Source organism: Capricornis sumatraensis, chromosome 6 (assembly GCF_032405125.1).
Source record: "Capricornis sumatraensis isolate serow.1 chromosome 6, serow.2, whole genome shotgun sequence".
NCBI lineage: Eukaryota > Metazoa > Chordata > Mammalia > Artiodactyla > Bovidae > Capricornis > Capricornis sumatraensis.
In genome coordinates, this window is record NC_091074.1 from 80,670,231 (window position 1) to 80,693,232 (window position 23,002).

A 23,002-nucleotide genomic window follows, 5' to 3' on the forward strand; every position below is an offset into this window, starting at 1 on the left:
TGCATATAAGTTAAATAAGCAGAGTGACAATATCCTTGACATACTCCTTTTCCTATTTGGAACCAGTCTGTTGTTCCATGTCCAGTTCTAACTGTTGTTTCCTGACCTGCATACAGATTTCTCAAAAGGCAGGTTAGGTGGTCTGGTATTCCCATCTCTTTGAGAATTTTCCACAGTTTATTGTGATCTGCACAGTCAAAGACTTTGGCATAGTCAATAAAGCAGAAATAGATGTTTTTTTGGAACTCTCTTGCTTTTTTGATGATCCAGCGGATGTTGGCAATTTGATCTCTGGTTCCTCTGCCTTTTCTAAAACCATCTTGAACATCAGGGAGTTCACGGTTCACGTATTGCTGAAGCCTGGCTTGGAGAATTTTGAGCATTACTTTACTAGCTGCGGGGGACCGCCCGTGAAGGGTTAAGTCTTGGGAGCTGCTCGGCAGGTATGCAGAGCCTTAGGCATTGTTCCTAAGCTCCCTGTCCCGCCACCCTTGAAGAGTTTTTACAGCCCTTAAGGTCAGGATGTCTTGCAACATGTCATAGAAGATAGATTACTTAGTATACTCTGTACACAATGGTAAGGGTCTAGTGATTGTATCCTGAGGTTAAAAAATAATCTTGTACATGTCTTAAGTCACGTACATTATCCTATAAATACTATAGCCTAATAAAGAAAGGCATCAGCCAATTGTGGTCTGATCCTCTCAACCCCATCTTTTGTCTCTCTCTTATTTTTCTTAGCGGGGACGCTCCGTTCTCTCCCTGTGCAGGTGCAACTCTTGCTTGTGCTGGCCGCGGCAACTAGCATGTGAGATGAGTGCAGTTGTGAGGTAGTTTGAGCATTCTTTGGTGTTGCCTTTCTTTGGGATTGGAATGAAAACTGACCTTTTCCAGTCCTGTGGCCACTGCTGAGTTCTCCAAACTTGTTGGCATATTGAGTGCAGCACTTCCACAGCATCGTCTTTCAGGATTTGAAATAGCTCAACTGGAATTCCATCACCTCCACTAGCTTTGTTCGTAGCAATGCTTTCTAAGGCCCACTTGACTTCACATTCCAGGATGTCTGGCTCTAGGTGAGTGATCACATCATCATGATTATCTGGGTCGTGAAGATCTTTTTTGTACAGTTCTTCCATGTATTCTTGCCACCTCTTCTTAATATCTTCTGCTTCTGTTAGGTCTATACCATTTCTGTCCTTTATCGAGCCCATCTTTGCATGAAATGTTCCCTTGGTATCTCTAATTTTCTTGAAGAGATCTCTAGTCTTTCCCATTCTGTTGTTTTCCTCTATTTTTTTGCATTGATCTCTGAGGAAGGCTTTCTTATCTCTCCTTGCTATTCTTTGGAACTCTGCATTCAGATGCTTATATCTTTCCTTTTCTCCTTGCTTTTTGCCTCTCTCCTTTTCACAGCTATTTGTAATGCCTCCCCAGACAGCCATTTTGCTTTTTTGCATTTCTTTTCCATGGGGATGGTCTTGATCCCTGTCTCCTGTACAATGTCACAAACTTCATTCCGTAGTTCATCAGGTACTCTATCTATCAGATCTAGGCCCTTACATCTATTTCTCACTTCCACTGTATAATCATAAGGTATTTGATTTAGGTCATACCTGAATGGTCTAGTGGTTTTCCCTACTTTCTTCAATTTAAGTCTGAATTTGGTAATAAGGAGTTCATGATCTGAGCCACAGTCAGCTCCTGGTCTTGTTTTTGTTGACTGTATAGAGCTTCTCCATCTTTGGCTGCAGAGAATAGAATCAATCTGATTTTGGTGTTGACCATCTGGTGATGTCCATGTGTAGAGTGTTCTCTTGTGTTTTTGGAAGAGGATGTTTTCTATGACCAGTGCATTTTCTTGGCAAAACTCTATTAGTCTTTGCCCTGCTTCTTTCCACATTCCAAGGCCAAATTTGCCTGTTACTCCAGGTGTTTCTTGACTTCCTACTTTTGCATTCCAGTCCCCTAGAATGAAAAGGACATCTTTTGGGGGTGTTAGTTCTACAAGGTCTTATAGGTCTTCATAGCACCATTCAACTTCAGTTTCTTCAGCATTACTGGTTGGGGAATAGACTTGGATAACTGTGATATTGAATGGTTTTCCTTGGAGATGAACAGAGATCATTTTGTCATTTTTGAGATTGCATCCAAGTACTGCATTTCAGAGTCTTTTGTTGACCATGATGGCTACTTCATTTCTTCTGAGGGATTCCTGCCCGCAGTAGTAGATATAATGGTCATCAGAGTTAAATTCACCCATCCCAGTCCATTTTAGTTCGCTGATTCCTAGAATGTCGATGTTCACTCTTGCCATCTCCTGTTTGACCACTTCCAATTTGCCTTGATTCATGGACCTGACATTCCAGGTTCCTATGCAATATTGCTTTTTACAGCATTGGATCTTGCTTCTATCACCAGTCACATGCACAACCGGGTATTGTTTTTGTTTTGGCTCCATCCCTTCATTCTTTCTGGAGTTATTTCTCCACTGATCTCCAGTAGCAGATTGGGCACCTAATGACCTGTGGAGTTCCTCTTTTGGTATCCTATCATTTTGCCTTTTCATGCTGTTCATGGGGTCCTCAAGGCAAGAATACTGAAGTGGCTTGCCATTCCCTTCTCCAGTGGACCACATTCTGTCAGACCTCTCCACCATGACCCGCCCGTCTTGGGTTGCCCCGCAGGCATGGCTTGGTTTCATTGAGTTAGGCAAGGTTGTGGTCCTAGTGTGATTAGACTGACTAGTTTTCTGTGAGTATGATTTCAGTGTGTCTGCCCTCTGATGCCCTCTTGCAACACCTACCATCTTACTTGGGTTTCTCTTACCTTGTGCGTGGGGTATCTCTTCACAGCTGCTCCAGCAAAGCACAGCCGCTGCTCCTTACCTTGGACGAGGGGTATCTCCTTACTGCCACTGTTCCTGACCTTTAACGTGTGATAGCTCCGCTAGGCCTTCCTGCGCCTGTGCAGCCACCGCTCCTGGGCTGCTAACGCTGCATAATTTTGTATTACCCATTGATCTCTATGTATAATCAAAAGTATAAAAGGCCTTGAAAGACAATAGCGGGGAGCCAGTCATTGGAAGGACTGCTTTCCCCCGTGTCTCCTCTTTACTCTAATTTCAGGCTGAATTCGCATCTGGGGCGTGGAGGCTCGCCATGTCTACTTACTTGTCCTGGCTGCTAAGATCCGTAAGAGAAAGCCCAAGGCAGGGCACTCTCTGATATTCAAACAGACGCCAGTGGCCTAACATAGATGGTACAAGCTCCTTGTCTGGAACTTTATTGGTTTTCCATGTAAACCAAGTTAATCAGCCTCTTTCCTCCATTCATTTTCCTACTACACTATTTCTTCATAATCTAATCTTACATTAATAAATAGATAAATTTTTCCCTCGCCAACACCGTTCCCACTTCGAATTCCCTGGATCCAACGGGGCTAGACCCCGGCAATCATTCAATCATTTATTTTTATTCTATCAACATTACAGAGCACTTCTTATCAACCCAGAAACATGTGACACAGAACTAGAGTTTGTAGAATGACTCAGTTATAAATAAATTTGTTGAATGTTACTCCTGGAGAAGGAAATAGCAACCCACTCTAGTGGGTTGCCTGGAAAATCCCATGGACAGCAGAGCCTGGCAGGCTTTAGTTCATGGGATTGCAAGAGTTGGACACAACTGAGCGACTGAGCCTACACACTATCCTGGAACAATGTTTTCCCATATAGTTTGTATGAAAGTAAGGTCAATACCTTCAGCCTCAGGGGTGTTTTGGTTCTGGTTTATATATACCAAGTTAAAAGATGAACAAGTCTGAGAACAAATTCAGAAGACATTTACTAAGAACTTGCAATCAGCTTTCACTTCTGGTTTTTAAAGTTCATTCTAATTAACCTGTCACAGTTTTGGGGATTATTACTTATGTGGGTATCCCTTCTTTGAACAAGGAATTCAAGATTTCTAATCCTGGGTTGATCTTCTTTGTCTGGCAAAAGATCCCTTGGAGAATCTTCTTTGATATGTAAATAGAGGGCTAGCAGGAACACATTTTTTCTGGGATTAGAGGATTAGTATATAGCTAGTTCTGTTTAAAAAAAAAATAATTAAAAACCTGCAGCACCCACTTGACATGCACAAATACATCTCTGTAGAGAGATTAAAGCCCTGGATTTTCTGGAAGGAAATAAATAAATAAAATTTAAATTAAAAGCCTTGGATTCTCTGGAAGGAAAGAGTCAAATTCCAATCTCTGTGTTCAGCATGTGGCCAGCAGGCTTGTGAAAAAGGCTTCTCCTCCTTCTCCTCCATCTTTACTAGCATCAGGGTCTTTACCAATGAATTGGCTCTTTGAATCAGGTGTCTGAATTATTGGAGCTTCAGCTTCAACGTCAGTCTTTCCAATGAATATTCAGGATTGATTTCCTTTAGGATGGACTGGTTTGATTAGGGAACTCAGGGAATACTTCATGGTGAGAGTTGGACCATAAAGAAAGCTGAGTGCTGAAGAATTGATGCTTTTGAACTGTAGTGTTGGAGAAGACTCTTGAGAGTCCCTTAGACTGCATAGAGATCCAACCAGTCCACCCTAAAGGTGTTGTAGCCACACGTTCCGGGAAACAAACTCACTCAGAAGGATAATGCAGATAGTGAAGTGCAGTTTATTACACCAGCGGGCCCAAGGCAGAGTCTCCTCTTAGCCAAGGACCCCGACAAGTTTTTGTGAAAACGTTATATACCCTAAGTGTACTTGCTCAAACCCACCTCTCCAAATTCCTTGAAACTAGTCTGGACAAGGTAAAAGAGAGAAACGATCAAAGTTAACCTGTGATTCGTGTGTCACAAGACTAGATAAACAGTGGATATTTATCAATAGGTCTGTGGTCATATCCCGATAAACATAATGGAATTTACAACTTTGTTCTGTTACAGAGATATTATCATATTCTTTTAGGCAATGGAGAGTCCAAGTATAAGTCCTGAGGCTCTTTTATCCAGGGTCTGGTTTTCCATTGGTATGCCATTTCTATAGACACCGGACACAAAGTTCAGAGTCCACTGGGAGGGTGACCATGCGTGTAGCCTAATGTTCGCAGCCTGGCCTAAGACAGAGTCCAGCTCTGTTTCCTCCTTCAAAGGAAATCATTCCTGAATATTCATTGGAAGGACTGATGCAGAAGCTGAAGGTCCAATACTTTGGCCACCTGATGCAAAGAAGTGGCTCATTGGAAAAGCCCCTGATGCTGGGAAAGATTGAAGGCAGGAGGAGAAGGGGACGACAGAGGATGAAATGGTTGGGTGGCATCACCAACTCGATGGACATGAGTTTGAGCAAGCTCCGGGAGTTGGTGGTGGACAGAAAGGCCTGATGTGCTGCAGTCCATGGGATCTCAAAGAGTCAGAAATGACTGAGTGACTGAACTGAACTGAATTGATGATGACCAAAGGCAGAGACCTCTACATTAAATAGCATGTGAGAAAGGGAGTTTAAGCTGGACAACTGGGCTTTAGACAAGGGCTTCAGTTTGATCGAGAAGAGCAGGTTTGAAGCAGTATGTAGCTGCTATCCTCTTTAGATCTAGGCACCTTGCCATGAACAAGCCATGAGAACAATACCTAACCAAGTCCAAGTGAACTACGAACAATAGTGCTTTTAAAAAAATACTTTTATTTGTATACTTGGCTGCACCAGGTCTTAGTTTCAGGAACTTAGTTGTGGCATGCAGTCTTTTTAGTTGTGGCAAGTGGGATCCTACGACTTACTTGAGGCAGGAGTCAGATCTGTACCCCCTCCCACCCAAGGTAAAGCAATTAGAGATTCATTCTCTATTGACAGAAAACTCCAAGACAAGAAAAGCAAGGCAATTAAGGGAGGAGGCTGGGCCCTGCTCATATCACATATTTCTTGTTTCTGAAATCAGGAGATCTCCCCAACCACACATGTGCAGAAGACCAGAGGGGGAGACCAGAGGGTGCGTGATGTCAATGGATGCTCTACCCAGATGCCTCTTCAGTAGGATCCATCTTGGCTAAGAGAGGTGTGCGCACACATTGAAGGATCCAAACATAAACTGTGGAAAAGGCAAATTATAATGATTGGCTAAAGGAAAACCGGAAGAAATGCCCCATGTAAGTGATTTAAACTGCCTTGCAGGTGCAACTCAGGGACTCTCCCTCTGAGTCTGCCCATGTGCATATCCACAGTAGTGTACTTTTTCCTTTTAATAAATATTTTACTTGCTTCATTACTTGCTGTCTTTGTGGAAATTCTTTTCTACAAAGCTGAAGGCCATTACACTTGTCACCTACCCCTAGTCTAGTGGCTAGGATCTGGTGCTTTTCACTGTCACAACCCAGCCTCAACCTCTGGCTGGGAACCCAAGCCCTATTTCAAGCCGTTGCAGGCTGAGGCCGCCTGAGATCATACCCATGAAACTAGAATAGAAAGGGAAATTTATAGTTGGATCAATCCAGACCCTTTTGCTTTTTGCAGGATGTTAAAGCACACATAATATGGGTTCTTAATTTTAATTTTTATGCTAGATGAGAGATAAGGGAGAGTGCAGGTCAGCAGTGGAGCATAGAGGAACAGAGGAATCACAGATATAAGGATGGACAATGTCTATTTTTATTCTGCCTAGAGGATAGAGTGTTTTGACAACCCTGTCTGCTTGTTAAGTACATCAGATTATGCAAATAATGCATCAGTTTGATTGGACTCAATAAATCTCTACTGATTAGCTGCTGCTGCTGCCAAGTCACTTCAGTTGTGTTGGACTCTGTGCGACCCCATAGACAGCAGCCCACCAGGCTCCCCTGTCCCTGGGATTCTGCAGGCAAGAACACGGGAGTGGGTTGCCATTGCCTTCTCTGATTGATTAGCTACTGCTTTTTAATTTATATACTGTATGAGGACAGGAACGGCCATTTCATGTTATATACCACTCCAGTATTCTTGTCTGGGAAATCCCATGGACAGAGGGGTCTGATGGGATAGTCCATGGAGTCCCAAAATAGTCAGACATGACTTAGCGACCAAATAACAACAACAACAAATGAAACATACCATATCTTAAATAATAGCCAATCATTCAAGGTGACTGGACATGGAACAACAGACTGGTTCCAAATAGGGAAAGGAGTAGGTCAAGGCTGTACATTGTCACCCTGCTTATTTAACTTATATGCAGAGTGCATCATGAGAAACGCTGGGTTGGAAGAAACACAAACTGGAATCAAGATTGCCAGGAGAAATATCAATAGTTTCAGATATGCAGATGACACCACCCTTATGGCAGAAAGTGAAGAAGAACTAAAGAGCCTCTTGATGAAAGTGAAAGAGGAGAGTGAAAAAATTGGTTTAAAACTTAACATTCAGAAAACGAAGATCATGGCATTCAGTCCCATCACTTCATGGCAAGTAGATGGGGAAACAGTGAAAACAGAGACAGACTTTCTTTTCTGGGGGCTCCAAAATAGCTGCAGATGGTGACTGCAGCCATGAAATTAAAGACAGTTGCTCCTTGGAAGAAAAGCTATGACCTTCCTAGACAGCATATTGAAAAGCAGAGACATTACTTTGCCAACAAAGGTCCATTTAGTCAAAACTATGGTTTTTCCAGTGGTCATATATGGATGTGAGAGTTGGACTATAAAGAAAACAGAGAGCTAAATAATTGAAGCATTTGAACTGTGGTGTTGGAGAAGACTCTTGAGAGTCCCTTGGACTGCAAGGAGATCCACTCAGTCCATCCTAAAGGAAATCATTCCTGAATATTTATTGGAAGGACTGATGTTGAAGCTGAAACTTCAATACTTTGTCACCTGATGTGAAGAACTGACTTATATGAAAAGACCCTGGTGCTGGGAAAGATTGAAGGCAGGAGAAAAAGGGAACCACAGAGGATGAGATGGTTGGATGGCATCACCAACTCAATGGACATGAGTTTGGGTAAACTCCGGGAGTTGGTGATGGACAGGGAGGCCTGGCGTGCTGCAGTCCATGGAGTCACAGAGCCAGATACGACTGAGCAACTGAACTGAACTGATTCAAAGTGAGAGGGATATTGGCTGATTATAATAGTAAAGCCTAAGCAAGAAAATGGCACCCCACTCCAGTACTCTCGCCTGGAAAATCCCATGGATGGAGGAGCCTGGAAGACTGCAGTCCATGGGGTCGCTGAGGGTCGGACACGACTGAGTGACTTCACTTTCACTTTTCACTTTCATGCATTGGAGAAGGAAATGGCAACCCGCTCCAGTGTTCTTGCCTGGAGAATCCCAGGGATGGGGGAGCCTGGTGGGCTGCCGTCTATGGGGTCGCACAGAGTCGGACATGACTGAAGCAACTTAGCAGCAGCAGCAGCAAGCAAGAAAATAATATCTCTGTAAATATAGTACCTGAAAAGAGATAGCAAAACCTCTTGGCTTTCTTATGTAAAAATGTATTTTTTACATAAGCTTAAAAGCAAATAGCTTTCTTTCCTTTGTGTCACTCTCTACATCACCACAAGTGGGAACATGATAAGTTAGAATAGGACACCTTTAAGGCTTTACCTTTGTTCTAGTTTTGACAGACCAACAGCTCTTTTATTTCTTCTAAGACTCAGCTGCTCCTTGTGGTTCAGGGGCTCTGCTTGTTTTTTAAATGATCCTTCTTCAAATCCCTAATTAGGTATCAGTAACTACTACTTTCCAAGCATTGTGTTGGGGTTTTGGGGGTGCAATGATGACTAATGTGTATCCTAAAGGAAAGCTCAGTTTAGAGGAAAAAAGGTCTGTCCATGGTTTTTGGAAAATAATCTGATTTTTGTGTTTATTTTATGCAATTTTTAAATTGCAAGAATAATGGTAAAAAAAAAATAGCAATAATTAAAAAATACAAAAAAGAAAAGTAGTGAAAACACTCACTTTCCCAGCACATACAGAAATGCCTCTCTAAATATTTGGGAATTTTTTTGCTTCTTCTTTTTTTTAAAACTCCAAATAAGTTTTTGAAGTTTTTATTTAGCTGTAACCATTTTGTATATACATTTATGGCTTCATTTTTATTCCAATATTATAATGTTAAGATTTCCCATAATATTAAATGTTATTTTAAGTGGTTTAATAGTTCATTAATTATGTCATTGACCATATACCTATCTTTTTACTTTTATCCATTTTAGATACTGCAATTAGCATCTTGATGCATATCTGAATTATATTTCAGACAATTTTCTTAGAGTGATTCTCACTCTAAGAAATTATTTGTTTAAAATAGAGAAAATATTTTAAAATCTTGAATTTGACGACCAATTTGTCTTAAACTCTAAGCTTACATTTTTGTTTGTTCTTTTCTAGAGATGTGATCTGATAAATTTTCAACATGCATGCAGTATACTTGCCTGAAAAATCTCATGGACAGAGAAGCCTGACAGGCTACAGTCCAAAGGGTGTTGGAGCACACATACATACAGTATATCTATAGAGCAGACAAAAGGAATGTATTCAGCCATGTTAGAACCTGAGTTCCTTATGCCCTACAACGTACCTTTAATAGCATCTCTGGAAGCTATTTATTTACTCAGTGCCAAATCTGTGTAGTTCACTTCTGGGCACAGGGAAAACAAACATGCCTCAGTGTTTGATGACCCTATAATCTGTCTCCGGGTTATAGGAATGGTACTTTTCTGTTTGTTCCGAAAGCAACTAACTGTAACAGTGTAGAAGTTTAAGAATATTTTAATTAAATAAAAACACACTGAAGATCCTATGCCCAGTGGTCTCAAGATCTGCTGCACATGCTTAGAGAAGATCAATGTAAGTTTTTGGTATTTTAATGACACTTCCTTCTCTAGGTTGTGGTGAAGATGATATATTTAATATGAAGCAACTGGTGCATTCTAATCACCCAGGAAGTTTTGGCTCCCTTCTCTCTTCCTACTAAGAAGACTTTGCATCCCCTTGAGTGGGGTGAAGTTGGTGATGACTGAATCATCCTTTTTTCCTAGTTCCAATACTAACATCATTTGCTTTTCTTTTGATCTGATGTTCTTTGAAATAATCAGTATGAAAAGCAGGAAGAATAGTGAATATTCTGGCCTGAAGGGATTTTTGTGAAGTCGTTTTGAGGAAGAATACAGTCTTCCATGTGTACTATTTCTCTTTCACCCCCAAGTGAATAGGAATAGAGCTATAATGGTCCAGAGAGATGAAACTGTGATGGTAAGGTCCTCCTAGAGCTTCAGTGACAACACGCCCACCTCAACTCTACCCAAGGGGACAGAGTTCAGGACGTGATTTCTCATTCACATATCTTGATGAGCTTCCTACGTGGCACTAGTGGTAAAGAATCCATCTGCCAATGCAGGAGATGCAGAAGACATGAGTTCCATCCTTGGGTAGGGGAGATCCCTTGGAGGAGGGCATGGCCATCTATTCCAGTGTTCTTGCCTGGAGAATCCCATGGAAGGAGAAGCCTGGTGGGCTAATCTTGATGGTTCTAAATAATTATTTTTGAAGATATTTTGAAGGCTTTGAATGACATAAGCATACAGAGAACACAGCAGAACTATTATGATTATTTAATCAGATACAATCTAAGAGTCTTAGTAACCTACCTATAATTGGGTCCTTATTTTCCCCATCATTCCACTCCCGGTTTTAGGTCCATCTACTCCTAAAAGATAAGGATAAGATGTTTAAAACCTTGAACACCTCTCCAACCCATTTATCTGTGTCTATTTCAGGAGTTTCTTTTTTGAGGTGTCCAGCAGGGTGGAGAATAAGAAGAAAGGGTATCCTACTATGGTCAGATACTGTGCTCCAAAATACACACCCAAAGCACCAATGAAAAGCCAGAGCCCAAGACAGATGCTCCCTGGTGCATTGATCCTCATTGTTTCCTGCTTGGTGCTAGATCCTTTCACTATCAATCTGTTCCCAGCCAGCATGCCTAAAGGATTTTCTTTTTCTGGCAATCATCTCCCAGTGAACTGTGCTCCTGAAGGGGACACAACTATTCTTTAAAATTATAATGGAACTATTACCTAGTCCATAGGAACAATGTGAACATAAAAAGTGTTGATTCACATATGAAAGCTCAATATATGTAATCTATCATTTTCTGAAATAGATCTCTAGTCTGAAATCTGAATCTATTTTTTCTAATTAACAACTGAATATTCTGCCTCTAAGCGTCCTTGGTGGCTCAGACAGTAAAGCATCTGCCTGCAATGCAGGAGACCCGGGTTTGATCCCTGGGTAGGGAAGATCCCCTGGAGAAGGAAATGGCAACCTATTGCAGTATTCTTGCCTAGAAACTCCCATGGATGGAGAAGCCTGGCAGGCTACAGTCCATGGGGTCGCAAAGAGTTGGACACGACTGAGCGACTTCACTTTGACTAACATGTCTTAGTCACTTCCTAATTATTTCTTCTTCCATTTCCTGATCCCTTTCTGATTCCATTACTCTCTTTGCTGTATGAATAATCTTTTAGAAACGTGAGGTAACATATATTGCCCTCTGCTCAATCACCACCAAGATCTTCCCATAGCTCTTGAAATAAGATACTTAAAAGCCCAACATTATCTGGCCCTGGGCCCACATACCCAATTTCCTCTTTTCCTCTCTTTCAGTTCCTCCAGCTACGTCAGCTCACTTTTTTCTTGGGTATGTCAGCTGTGCTTCAGCTTGAATCCTTTTGCATTGTCTCTTCCTTCTGCCAAAATGTTCTTCCTTCATATTTTTCCATGCCTGAGTTCTCATCATTATATTACCTCCTGAATCCATCCCTGTAGGCTGGACTTTAAAATAGACCAGTGAGACTTCTGAGCCATCTGAGGAAGAAGGTAAAGCTAAGGCAGATACTGACTAAAACAGCTTCTTTATAATAGATTAAAGTGAATAAAGTAAAGTGCAAGAAAGTGTTAGTCACTCAGTCATGCTGACTCTTGTGACCGCATGAACTCTAGACTGCTAGGCTCCTCTGCCCATGGAATTTTCCAGGCAAGAATACTTGATTGTGTAGCCATTCCCTTCTTCACAGGATCTTCCTGACACAGGATTTTAAAAAAATAGGAACTGTATATTTATTTCTCAACAGAAATATAACTGGGTGTATAAATCAGTATAAGTCAGAAAGCATGTAACTAAGTGATCAGACAATACAAGTTCAAATCCCACTTCTGCCACTTACTAGATAGGTGACTTTGGGCAAGCTGCTTAATCTTTTTATTCTATAAAATAAGGAAAACTGAGTCTCAATCTCTTGAATTTTTAAATTTTTAAACCCAATTTTTTTTCTTATACAAAATAGAAGTAAGATATTTATTAAACAGGAGTATTATAAGAATCAATATGATAATAAACATAAAGGACCTGGAATTTAGTAAGCGGCTCTAGTAACTATCAGCTGTTTAATTAGCCATACAGTGTGAGAGCTGGACATGCCAATTTGGACTTACTACTACCTGTGATAATTCCTAATAGTTTTCTGGAAATTACATTCTTTGAGTCTTAAAGGCTTCCCCTAACCCCTCTTTCCTGGTTGTTATTGATGATATGAATACCCTTGGGGAGCTCAACAACCTTGAGCTTATAGAGTCATACATTCTTATTTCATGATAGTTTAAGTTCCCCGAGATCACTATTGTGGAAGAAGAGGCTAAGGATACAAGATAATGGGAAAGATAAGTTTACATAAATTCACACTGTAGGTGTTCCATGATGCCCTAAATGGGAAGGAAACTCTACTATATCATGACCTACTTCTTTTTTATATTCTTTCCCCTTATAGTTTATTTCAAAATATTGAGGAGAGTTCTCTGTGCTGTACAGTAGGTCCTTGCTGGTTATCTATTTGGAGAAGGCAAGGGCACCCCACTCCAGTACTCTTGCCTGGAAAATCCCATGGATGGAGGAGCCTGGTAGGCTGCAGTCCACAGGGTCGCTAAGAGTCGGACACGACTGAGCGACTTCACTTTCACTTTTCACTTTCATGCATTGGAGAAGGAAATGGCAACCCACTCCAGTATTCTTGCCTGGAGAATCCCAGGGATGGGGGAGCCTGGTGGGCTGCCGTCTATGGGGTCGCACAGAGTCGGACACGACTGAAGCGATTTAGCAGCAGCAGCAGCAGCAGCAGAGTGTACATACAAGTATATTTCTTATACAGATAATAAATACACATATTTGTCAACCTCATTGAAGCCGTTCTCCTGGTGACTTCTGGGAATATAGAATTTTACTGGACAGGGACTACTTTTAAGTGGGGAACATGGGGAAGGACAGAGAAACAATAGCATAGGATAAAGGGATCTTGGAGCCAGGCAGCAGCCAGAACTTCCGCCTGCTGTGCCATTGTCACAGGACCACAGCTCCAAGGTTGTGCAACACCTTTAGTAAACACTTCCTGAAGCAGAGACAAGAATGAACCCTGGGGTTTCGGTCTGTCTCACTTGAAAGGAGGAAGGGGCAGACCAGGAGGGCAGTCTGCTTGAGTGAGAAGAGTGGATACCAGGCTCCTGGGAGCACCCAGCATGTGGCAACGGCTTCTTCTGACGGCCACCTTACTCTTTGCTCCCCTTCCAGGTAGGCGTTTAACTTCTTTACAGATTCTGTTAAATACCTGCTTGCTTTTCATCTTCTCCCAACAGTTTTTTTTCACCAGCTTTACTAACCAGTTTGGCAGGCTTAATCCATTGTTTTGGGGGGCTCTGACTGATATAAATAGTATAAAAGAGAAGCAAGTGACTTCTTGATCACTATTTACACATCTAATCTGAGAATAGGGAAGTCAGAGGGCAGATTTCATTCACCATCATTTAACCAATGAATATGATCTTTGAGTCAAAGAATGGAAGGTCTCAAAATCAACCTTGTCATTTTTAGAGTAGTTAAGATGAGGCAGATTTGACTGGTTATTACAGTGCAGGAGGCTTCAGAAAGTATCCGTTATTATTGTTGGGGCCAGTTTGACTCTTCATTTCGATCACATTTTTGTATTTGTTGTTCAATTGCTCAGTCATGTCCCCGACTTTTTGTGACCACATGGACTGCAGCAGGTCAGGCTTTCCTGTCCTTCACCATCTCCCAGCATTTGCTCCAACTCATGTCCACTGAGTCAGTAGTGATGGCATCCAGTCATCTCATTCTATGTCGCCCCTTCTTCTCTTGCCTTCTTACCCCTTTTTATATTTAGTCCTCTCATTTTTGGTGATAATAAATACATTGAATTAGAAATAAATATGATGCATTAGAAATGAACATTTCATATTTATAAAGCACTGTGATATTACTTGATCAAAACAATGCTGCCATTAAACTTAAGTTGATTATTCACTTTCATTTTTCAAATCAAACATTTGTTGATTGAAAAAAAAGGCACAAATAAGGCTTCATTCACAAATTTCATATTGTGCCTTTTTTTCAATCAACAATGATTTTAGTGCTTTTCTAGATATGGGAAAATGCAAGAAATTAGGCTTATAATATCTTCTAAAAGTATCTAACTGTCTGAAGGTCTGTTCTGCTAGTTTCTCCCAGAGCCAACTGTCTCATTTCTCATCTTTGCCCTGAACTCTTGTTTCAGGCTGTGTATTGAAGATCAGTTACTAGAATGGCTAGTGACTTCATTCTTGTAGTGCCAGATGGCAAGCAACAATTTTTAGTTTAAGAATTAAAAAATAGGGATTTCCCTGGTGGTACAGTGGCTAAGACTCTGCGCTCTCAATATAGGGGACCCTGGTCAGGGAACTGGATCCCACATGCTAAAAGTAAGAATTTGGGTTGCTGCAAATTCTGAGTGCTGCAAGTAGGACCTAGCACAGCCAAACAAATATATTTATAAATATATGTGCATGCATGTTAAGTTGCTTCAGTCCATGAGATTCTCCAGGCAAGAATAACTGGAATGAGTTGCCGTGCCCTCTTCTAGGGGATCTTCCCGACCCAGGGGTTGAGACCAATTCTCTTATATCTCTGGTGTTGGCAGGCAGATTCTTTACCACTAGAGCCACCTGGGAAGCCCTGGTATGTTAGATCGGATAACGCATTTCCTTTAATTATTTCTGGCTCTAGAGCTTATTGAAGTCAGCACATTAGCGTCAGTGCCTGAGACTCCTTCCCTGGTAAATGTTTTCTTGGGTTTTAGAATGTTTGTTGTGACCTAGAAATGAAACTAACTTATCAACAAGAAGGATGAAGTTAGGAAGGGAAAGGCTCTCCTACCGCTTGCACCCACTCAGTACTTGTCACTAAAAATTATTTTTCTTTTTACCCTGGTTTCTGATTTCTTTCCTAGATCTGGGGAGGTTTTACATTGTATCTTTCAGTATAGAACAGTGCTGGACAAGAAAAAAAAAAAGGAAAGAAGTTTTAAAAAGAAGGCATATATGTATACATATAGCTGATTCACCTTGCTGTGAAGCAGAAGCTAACACATTATAAAGTAACTATGCTCCAAGAAAAGTTAATTTAAAAATTGTGCTAGATGTTTAAATTATGGACTTAAAATTCCTATTTTTAAAAAATCAAACTTACTAGACACCTTCTTTTCTGACATTTTCTGAAAATACAAGCACTAAAAACTCTCTGGGGCCCTTTGCTTGGTTGAAACATAAGAATTGTTTGTGTACTAGCCTTATCCAACAGCATAAAGATCAAGCTGGATCCATTAACAGAAGAGCATAGCTGACACTGGGTGCCACCCACATTATAGCCTTTTTGATGAAACTGGGCATACCAAATGGTTCTGTTCCCCTATCTTTGCATTCACAACAATTGCCCCAAGAGACAATATTTTTAGAATTTGTGTCTAAAAGTACGATATCGCTGAATGCTTGGTGGTGGGAGACCAAGGTGCTAAAGTGGCTTTTGTGAGGATGGGGAGGAGAGTCCTTACAGAAAGCTCCCCTGCCCCCATCTTCCATCTGTAACAGAAAGCTCCCTTTCTTCTTACCTTCCAATGTGTATTTTCAAGAGTGTTTCTATGGTCACTGAAATACCCTGATATCATTCCCATATTAATTTCTTTTCCAGCCAAATGTAAGAAGTAAAACAATTTTCATTTTCCCATCTCCTTTTTTTGTTTGTTTGTTTGTTTCTCTGCCCTCATCACCCGGAGAATAAACAAGAGCCACTCCCAGCATACTTTTACCCAGTTCTTAAATATGTGAAATTTAAAAATGAAGTAAAATCAGGCCAACTGTTTGTATCGAGCTTTACAATCTCTCAAGAAAAATAACTTGAGATTTCCTTGTGGAAAGGGGGAAAAAATTTAAAGAATGTGGCAGGTGCTTGGGGGTGAAGAACTGAGACCAAGGGGAAAGGTCTTTATTTCAGCAGAATACCCAGGGAATACGGTACCTTTTGACATAATTTTACTTCAAATTAGCAATTTCTTATTGCTCTCATCAGGTAACTGGAAGACCAAAAAGAACATCTGTAATTTAATCTTAATAACCAAAATGATAGACTTAATTAGGATGTGCTTTTTCCCTTAGTGTCTGTACTTTTTTTATTACATAAAGTTTAAAATCATCTGATAGTTTGATGGGGTACAGAGAATTCCAGAACTTAAGCCAATGTCATTGCATAAACCTTGATTCAGGGCTTAGCATCATGTGTTTAGTTTGGAAAGATACTTCTTTAAACAGTATCTTTGAAAAAAAAAAAAAGAAAATATCAGTATTACATACAAAACGGCTAAACTCTAAAATGCCCCATGCATATTAAAAAATAAAGTAGCCTTCCAGATTAATGTCAGTTTTATTAATCTTGTAAGCAAGACTTAACTTTTCTAGAGATGGAGAAGAGCTTCCCAGGTGGTGCCAGTGGTAACGAACCAAGCTGCCAGTGTAGGAGACAAGACAGGGCTTCGATCCCTGGGTTGGGAAGATCCCCTGGAGGAGGCTGTGGCAGTCCACTTCAATATTCTTGTTGGAGAATTCCATGGATAGAGGAGCCTGGTGGGCTACAGTCTATAGTGTGGGAAAGAGTCAGACATGACTGAAGTGACTTAGCACGCACACAAGTAAAGACAGAGAGAGGGAGTGAAACAGAGACAGAAACAGGAAGGAAGAAGGAAGGGAAGGAAAATTCTAGATTAAAAAAAGGTAGAGAGACATGAAAACTAAATAAAATACCTCATTCTAGATTGGACCCTGCAATGGAATGAATAAAATACCAAAAAAGGATATTACTGAGTCAATTGACAAAATTGAAATATAGATGATAAAGTGTTGGGTCAGTGTTAGATTTTTAAAATCTGATTGTTTGGCTATAGTGGTATAAGCGAATATTCTTATACTTAGGAAATATTGAAGTTTTTAGGAGTAAAGAATCATGGTGTATCTAATGTAACTGCTGCTGCTGCTGCTGCTAAGTCACTTCAGTCATGTCCGACTCTGTGCGACCCCATAGATGGCAGCCCACCAGGCTCCCCTGTCCCTGGGATACTCCAGGCAAGAGTACTGGAGTGGGGTGCCATTGCCTTCTCTGAATGTAACTACTCATCCTCAAATGGTTAGAAAAAAAATGTGTGTATATGTATATATACACACATGTATATGACATATGTATATATGTGAGAGACTGAGAATATGCAAAATTTTAGTAAGAACAACCTCAAAATATTGGTGGCTTACAAGAATACTTTATTTCTCATTCATCAGCATGTTTTGAAAAGGGTGAATCTGTGAATCAGGTAAATCTGGGCAAAGGATGTTGTTTGTACTGTTCCTATTCTTGCAACTCTCATATACATTTGAATTTATTTCCAAATAAAAAGGGATTAACAGTCCCAAAATAAAAGTTAACTTTTCTAAAACTGTTAAACAGTGAAAATAATGATCTAACCCAACCCCAAATAACAATTTTCTTTTTTGATCCAGTTCTGCTAGAACTAATCTAGTTTGTGAGTTTTGTGGGAGAGAGAAAAGCAAGTGTTGAATTCATGGAAACATTGTGTTTTGTCTCAGATTTGTGGAATTCCTGGATGGCAGTTAGTTGCGATCATTCCACAGGCTTCAGAGTAATTAGCCTGATGTTCTTCAGCTGGGAGGAGGCTGCAGTATCTCCATCACACTCAAGGATGAATGAGCCAATTAACACTTGGGTCCATTGCCTCTCTTTTCTTGCTGCATGATTCGTTATATCTCAAGTCTCAATCTTTCAGGGACCTTCTTGGTTTCAGAAAAAGAAGGGTCATTAAGGGAAATTCTATCTGTTTTCCTTAGAGATGTCCTGTGTTGTAAGAGCATTAAGAGCTGGAAATCTGTTCACTCCAAACTGAAAAAAATACGAGAGGTTGCTGGAAGCTTTTAAAAAACTCTGCTAGTTTAGTTTATTCATTGATTTAATTTGGTTGTCCACTGGAAGTGTTTGCCCATCAAACAAAGAGTTGGAAAGACATTTATCCACAGATTTACATATTTAGACTTCACGTTTAAGAGTCAGTTGATGACTTCTGATTTCATGAAATGTTAGAATTTGGATTACGAACTGGGTGCATGGAGATCAATGTGGACATCAGAGAAAACTTGTGTTAGATGGATTTGCCTGTTTCCACTCATCCCCTCTGATGGGGAGCATGTGAGTGTTATCTCCCTCTGCTTTTATAAAAAGAATTAGTTGAATAGTTATTTTTTTATGACCTGAGGGCAGCTTGGACTTCTATTCCCCATCAGAATAATGTGTATTATGAATGAAAGCCATTTTTCATGCAGCATTTTTAGAAGAGTTACTCTGGTTGCAGCATTGCTGGAATGTATGGCTTCATGAGCTCCATTTTAATGGAACTAATTGTGTCGATTGGACACAATCACCAGACAGCACGTGGGTGCCTTTGGTGTATTTATACACAGAGTGATGGGAAGCTGTAGGGAATTGTGTTGCTACCATCAGTTAACTTCTGGGTAGAGTAATGTCTCTGATTTTTAATAAGCTGTTTAGATTTGCCATAGATTTTCTTCCAAGGAACAAGCACATTAAAAAGCAGAGACATTACTTTGCTGACAAAGATCCATATAGTAAAAGCTATTGTTTTTCCAGTAGTCATGTGTGGATGTGAGAACTGGACCATAAAGAAGGATGAGTGCCAGAGAATTGATGCTTTTGAACTGTGATATTGGAGAAGACTCTCGAGAGTCCCTTGGACTGCAAGGAAATCAAACCTGCAAGGAAATCAAACCTGCAAGGAGATCAATCCTAAAGGAAATAAGTCCTGAATATTCATTGGAAGGACTGATGCTGAAGTGACCAATGCTTTGGCCACCTGATGTGAAGAGCCAACCATTAGAAATGACCCTGATGCTGGGAAAGATTGAAGGCAGGAGGAGAAGGGGACAACAGAGGACAAGATGGTTGGGTGGCATCACTAACTCAGTGGACATGAACTTGAGCAAGCTCTGGGAGATGATGAAGAACAAGGAAGCCTGGTGTTGTGCAGTCCATGGGGTCACAAAAAGTTGGATACAACTTAGCGACTGAGGGACTGAACAATAACAACAGTGACAATTTTCACCAGATGGAAAGAAAATGACTGATTTAATATTCCTTTAAGATTTTGAACTTCAGTTATGAACTTTTAAAACTAATGCTATTATTTTCCTTTACCAAAAATTAACTAAATAAAAATAAAAGATGCCCAGACTGCTTGAATTGTCCTTAGAGATCATTTAATTTGACCACTTTTTCTGAACAATTTAAAAACCCAAACTAAACCCAAAGTTAAGGTAAGTGTTGATGTCATGGCTTTAAGTGTTTTGGGAATGTTTTTAAGGGTAAATCTTGAGTTGGTGAAAGAAAAGCCATTTCATTACTTAAGCACTCCATTTTGAACCCAGTGAGCTCTTTGCCAATTTAATCGCTTTTCCTATCCTTCAGAGTTAAATGCAAATGGCTCTAAGAATGGTCAGATGACCACCCTAAAATGATAAAACAAAATCAACATCACTAGGCAATTTTGGAAAGTTTCTACTTTAGTTTCTGAAGAAACTTTAAAAAAAATAAGCACTTTTCTTCTCTGGAGCATCATTGGAATAGATGTACACTCATGCAGCTTGATTAATACTGTTTTATTTGCTATAAGATCAGCCACAGTCACATAAATTTGTATTATCATAGAATTGAGGTTTGCCTATTTTATTTATTTATTTATTTATATTATTATAATTTTTAAATTTCTGGCTGCCTTTGGTTTTTTTCCTAGTACACAGGCTCTCAGCGCATGTGATCTTAGTTCCCAGGCCAGGGATGACACCCTTGTTTCCTGCATCGGCAGGCTGATTCTTAACCACTGGATCACCGGGGAAGGCCTTAAATTTACCTGTTTTAGTAAGCTAAGAATACCCTCTAGTCATTTAAAGCCTTTGCAGTCACAGTTAGAACCTAACTTCTGGGTTGGCCAGAAGTTTCAAACCAAGTTGTGCACCTTGATTTCCCTGTACCTACATTCTGTGCTGAACCATGTGGGCAAATAAAATAGAAAATAGAAAATTTTGTTGTGGCTTTGGGAAATCTGAATTTCTCTAAAAAAAAAAAAAACTGAAAACTTCTAGAAGCCACACTGATATGAGATCTCAAGATGCAGATAGAAAATTGAAGCTTTCCAATTCTCTTTCAACATAACTGCAGGCTCAAAAATTTTCCTTCCTGACCAGTGCTAGTGTTCTAATTGTCTGCTTCTCCAATTTTCTTTTTCTTTTTTGGTATTTGTATGCAAAAACACGAAGGTTTGTCTGTACTGCAAAAGCCAGCCCAATCTATGGAGCTGGTACTGGAGACTTTTCCTACTGATTCAGTTTCTTTCACTAGTAAAAAATATTGCTGTTGAAAAACCCAACAGAAATATACGTGAATCTGAAATGGCATCCATTCATTATTTAATTTTTATAACACTGTGTAGTTTCAGAGTGCTTCAGTTAGATTATTCTGACACTGATTAGCTTTCTGGAGGATTAGTTTGATTCATTCTCTCCTGTCCTGGATTTTGTCTGTACTGTTTGCTCCATTCCTCTAGGGGATCCTAGAGGCAAAGAGAAGTGTGGAAATTCCAAAGAAATATATTCACTAAGCTGAGAAACTCTGGTAAACTTTCAGTGGAAAAAATGTCTGAAGATATAGCTTAAAGATATGAGAGAAAGAGTGGGTTTCTGCTTTTGCTGGTTGTTTCTGAGGTTGGCACTTGTGTAACTCATATAACTCAGTTAAAGCCCTTGCATGTGGCATCATTCATTAGCAATGCCATCAGGAAGGCCATTATCTAGTAGCCTATGTTAGTTCTGCTTAGCTGAATCTTCTCCAACTTTTTTTTTCTCAGTAAATTCTATAAAAGAGCTTCCAGGAGTGAAAAACTATGAAGTGGTTTATCCTAAAAGACTTCATCCACGACATAAAAGAGAGGTCAAGGATCCAGGTCAACAGGTACAACTTTTGATTTGATAAAGAATATACACACACACACAAATATATGGGCTTCCCTGGCGTTTCAGAGGTAAAGAATCCACCTGCGAATGCAGGAGACTCTGGTTCTAGCCCTGGGTTGGGAAGATCCCCGGAAGAGGAAATGGCGCCCCACTCTAGTATTTTTGCCTGGGAAATTCCATGGACAGAAGAGCCTTGTGGGCTTTAGTCCATGGGGTTGCAGACAGTTAGATATGGATATACACACTTCCTTGGTTGCTCAGAGGGTAAAACATCTACCTGCAATGCAGGAGACCTGGGTTCAATCCCTGGGTCGGGAAGATCCCCTGGAGAAGGAAATGGCAACACACTCCAGTGCTCTTGCCTGGAAAATCCCTTGGACACAGAAACCTGGTAGACTACAGTCCATGGGGTTGCAAAGAGTCGGACATGACTGAGTGACTTCACTTTCACTTTCATATATGTATATAAATAAATATATTTCATATATAAGTATATACACTTTTGTAGATAGACATATGCACATTTGTGTATGTTTTTGACCAATATTATCTTTATTAATCTTCAGGATAACCCAACGTTCTATTATTAGCTTTATTTTGATGCTAAAATTCTGACAGTTGAAATAAACTATCCAAGGTCACACAGAGAGCAAACTTTAATTACTTATGGCAATTCATAATTCATTCTGTTACTTTTAAAGAATTTTATACAGTATTTTTTATCTCTATCTATCATCATCTTTAGATACATGGTGATGGTGGTTTAATCAGTAAGTCGTGTCCAACTCTTGCAACCTCATGGACCGCTGCCAGGCTCCACATACAAACAAAACTGTGAACACTAAAACTGAAGTCAAAGAATAAAATATTATGGGTGAATGCATGCATAGATGTGTAGCAAATTAGGATTAATTACTGTAATTAAACACAAAATTTACCCTGCTTTTTTCAAAAGAAGTGGTTATTAAAGTTTGTAGAATTCTTACCACTTGACGAAACACACATTCTCAGTCAAAAGATGGAAGCTGAAACATGATGATTCACTCCACAGCAATTTTCTAATTACTTACATCTGCAATTCTTTTGCTGAGAGCCAGGAAAATACAAATATATGAGATGGAAATAACTTTTACATCTACCTACTGTAAGATGAAACTCACTGGAAGTTCATATTCCCCAACTGGACAAAGTTCTTCACAGGTTATTCTTTCTGACGCAAACACATGTATAGCAACTAAAGTCAGAGAAGACTCTCTTTCCCAAAATAATGGTCTCTCAACAAAATGTTTCTGCTAAATTTATATAGGAACCATTAGGAACCATATGTATTGGCTTCTGTGTCAATATTACTTTCTTCGAAAGCTCTCTGGCAGTATCTTAAAAATGCCAGCTACCTTTCTTACTGAGTACTTTGAGGTGGAAACCAAGTTCTTGGAAATGATCTTGGTGATTTCTGTATTGAGACTTCTGGTCTTCCTTGTGCAAGTAATTAATTAGTAATTTCTTGAAACACTGAGAATTTCTAATGCCTGACCTAGGGGACCTACACAGATCTCAGTCTGAATTGATCACTTCTCAAGGCAATCTGCCTG

At 40.0% G+C, this 23,002-nt stretch overlaps 1 protein-coding gene across 1 annotated transcript in view; it reads left to right on the forward strand.

Annotated features, from left to right (window-relative positions):
• The first annotated feature begins 13,464 nt into the window (after positions 1 to 13,464).
• Positions 13,465 to 23,002, forward strand: part of ADAM28 (ADAM metallopeptidase domain 28) — a 75,337-nt gene continuing 65,799 nt past the window's right edge. Inside the window, exons 1-2 of the mRNA XM_068974045.1 lie at positions 13,465 to 13,575; positions 21,305 to 21,408. Of these exons, the coding sequence (XP_068830146.1) occupies positions 13,524 to 13,575; positions 21,305 to 21,408 (156 nt within the window). The 5' untranslated portion in view covers positions 13,465 to 13,523. The remainder of the gene's footprint in view (positions 13,576 to 21,304; positions 21,409 to 23,002) is intronic.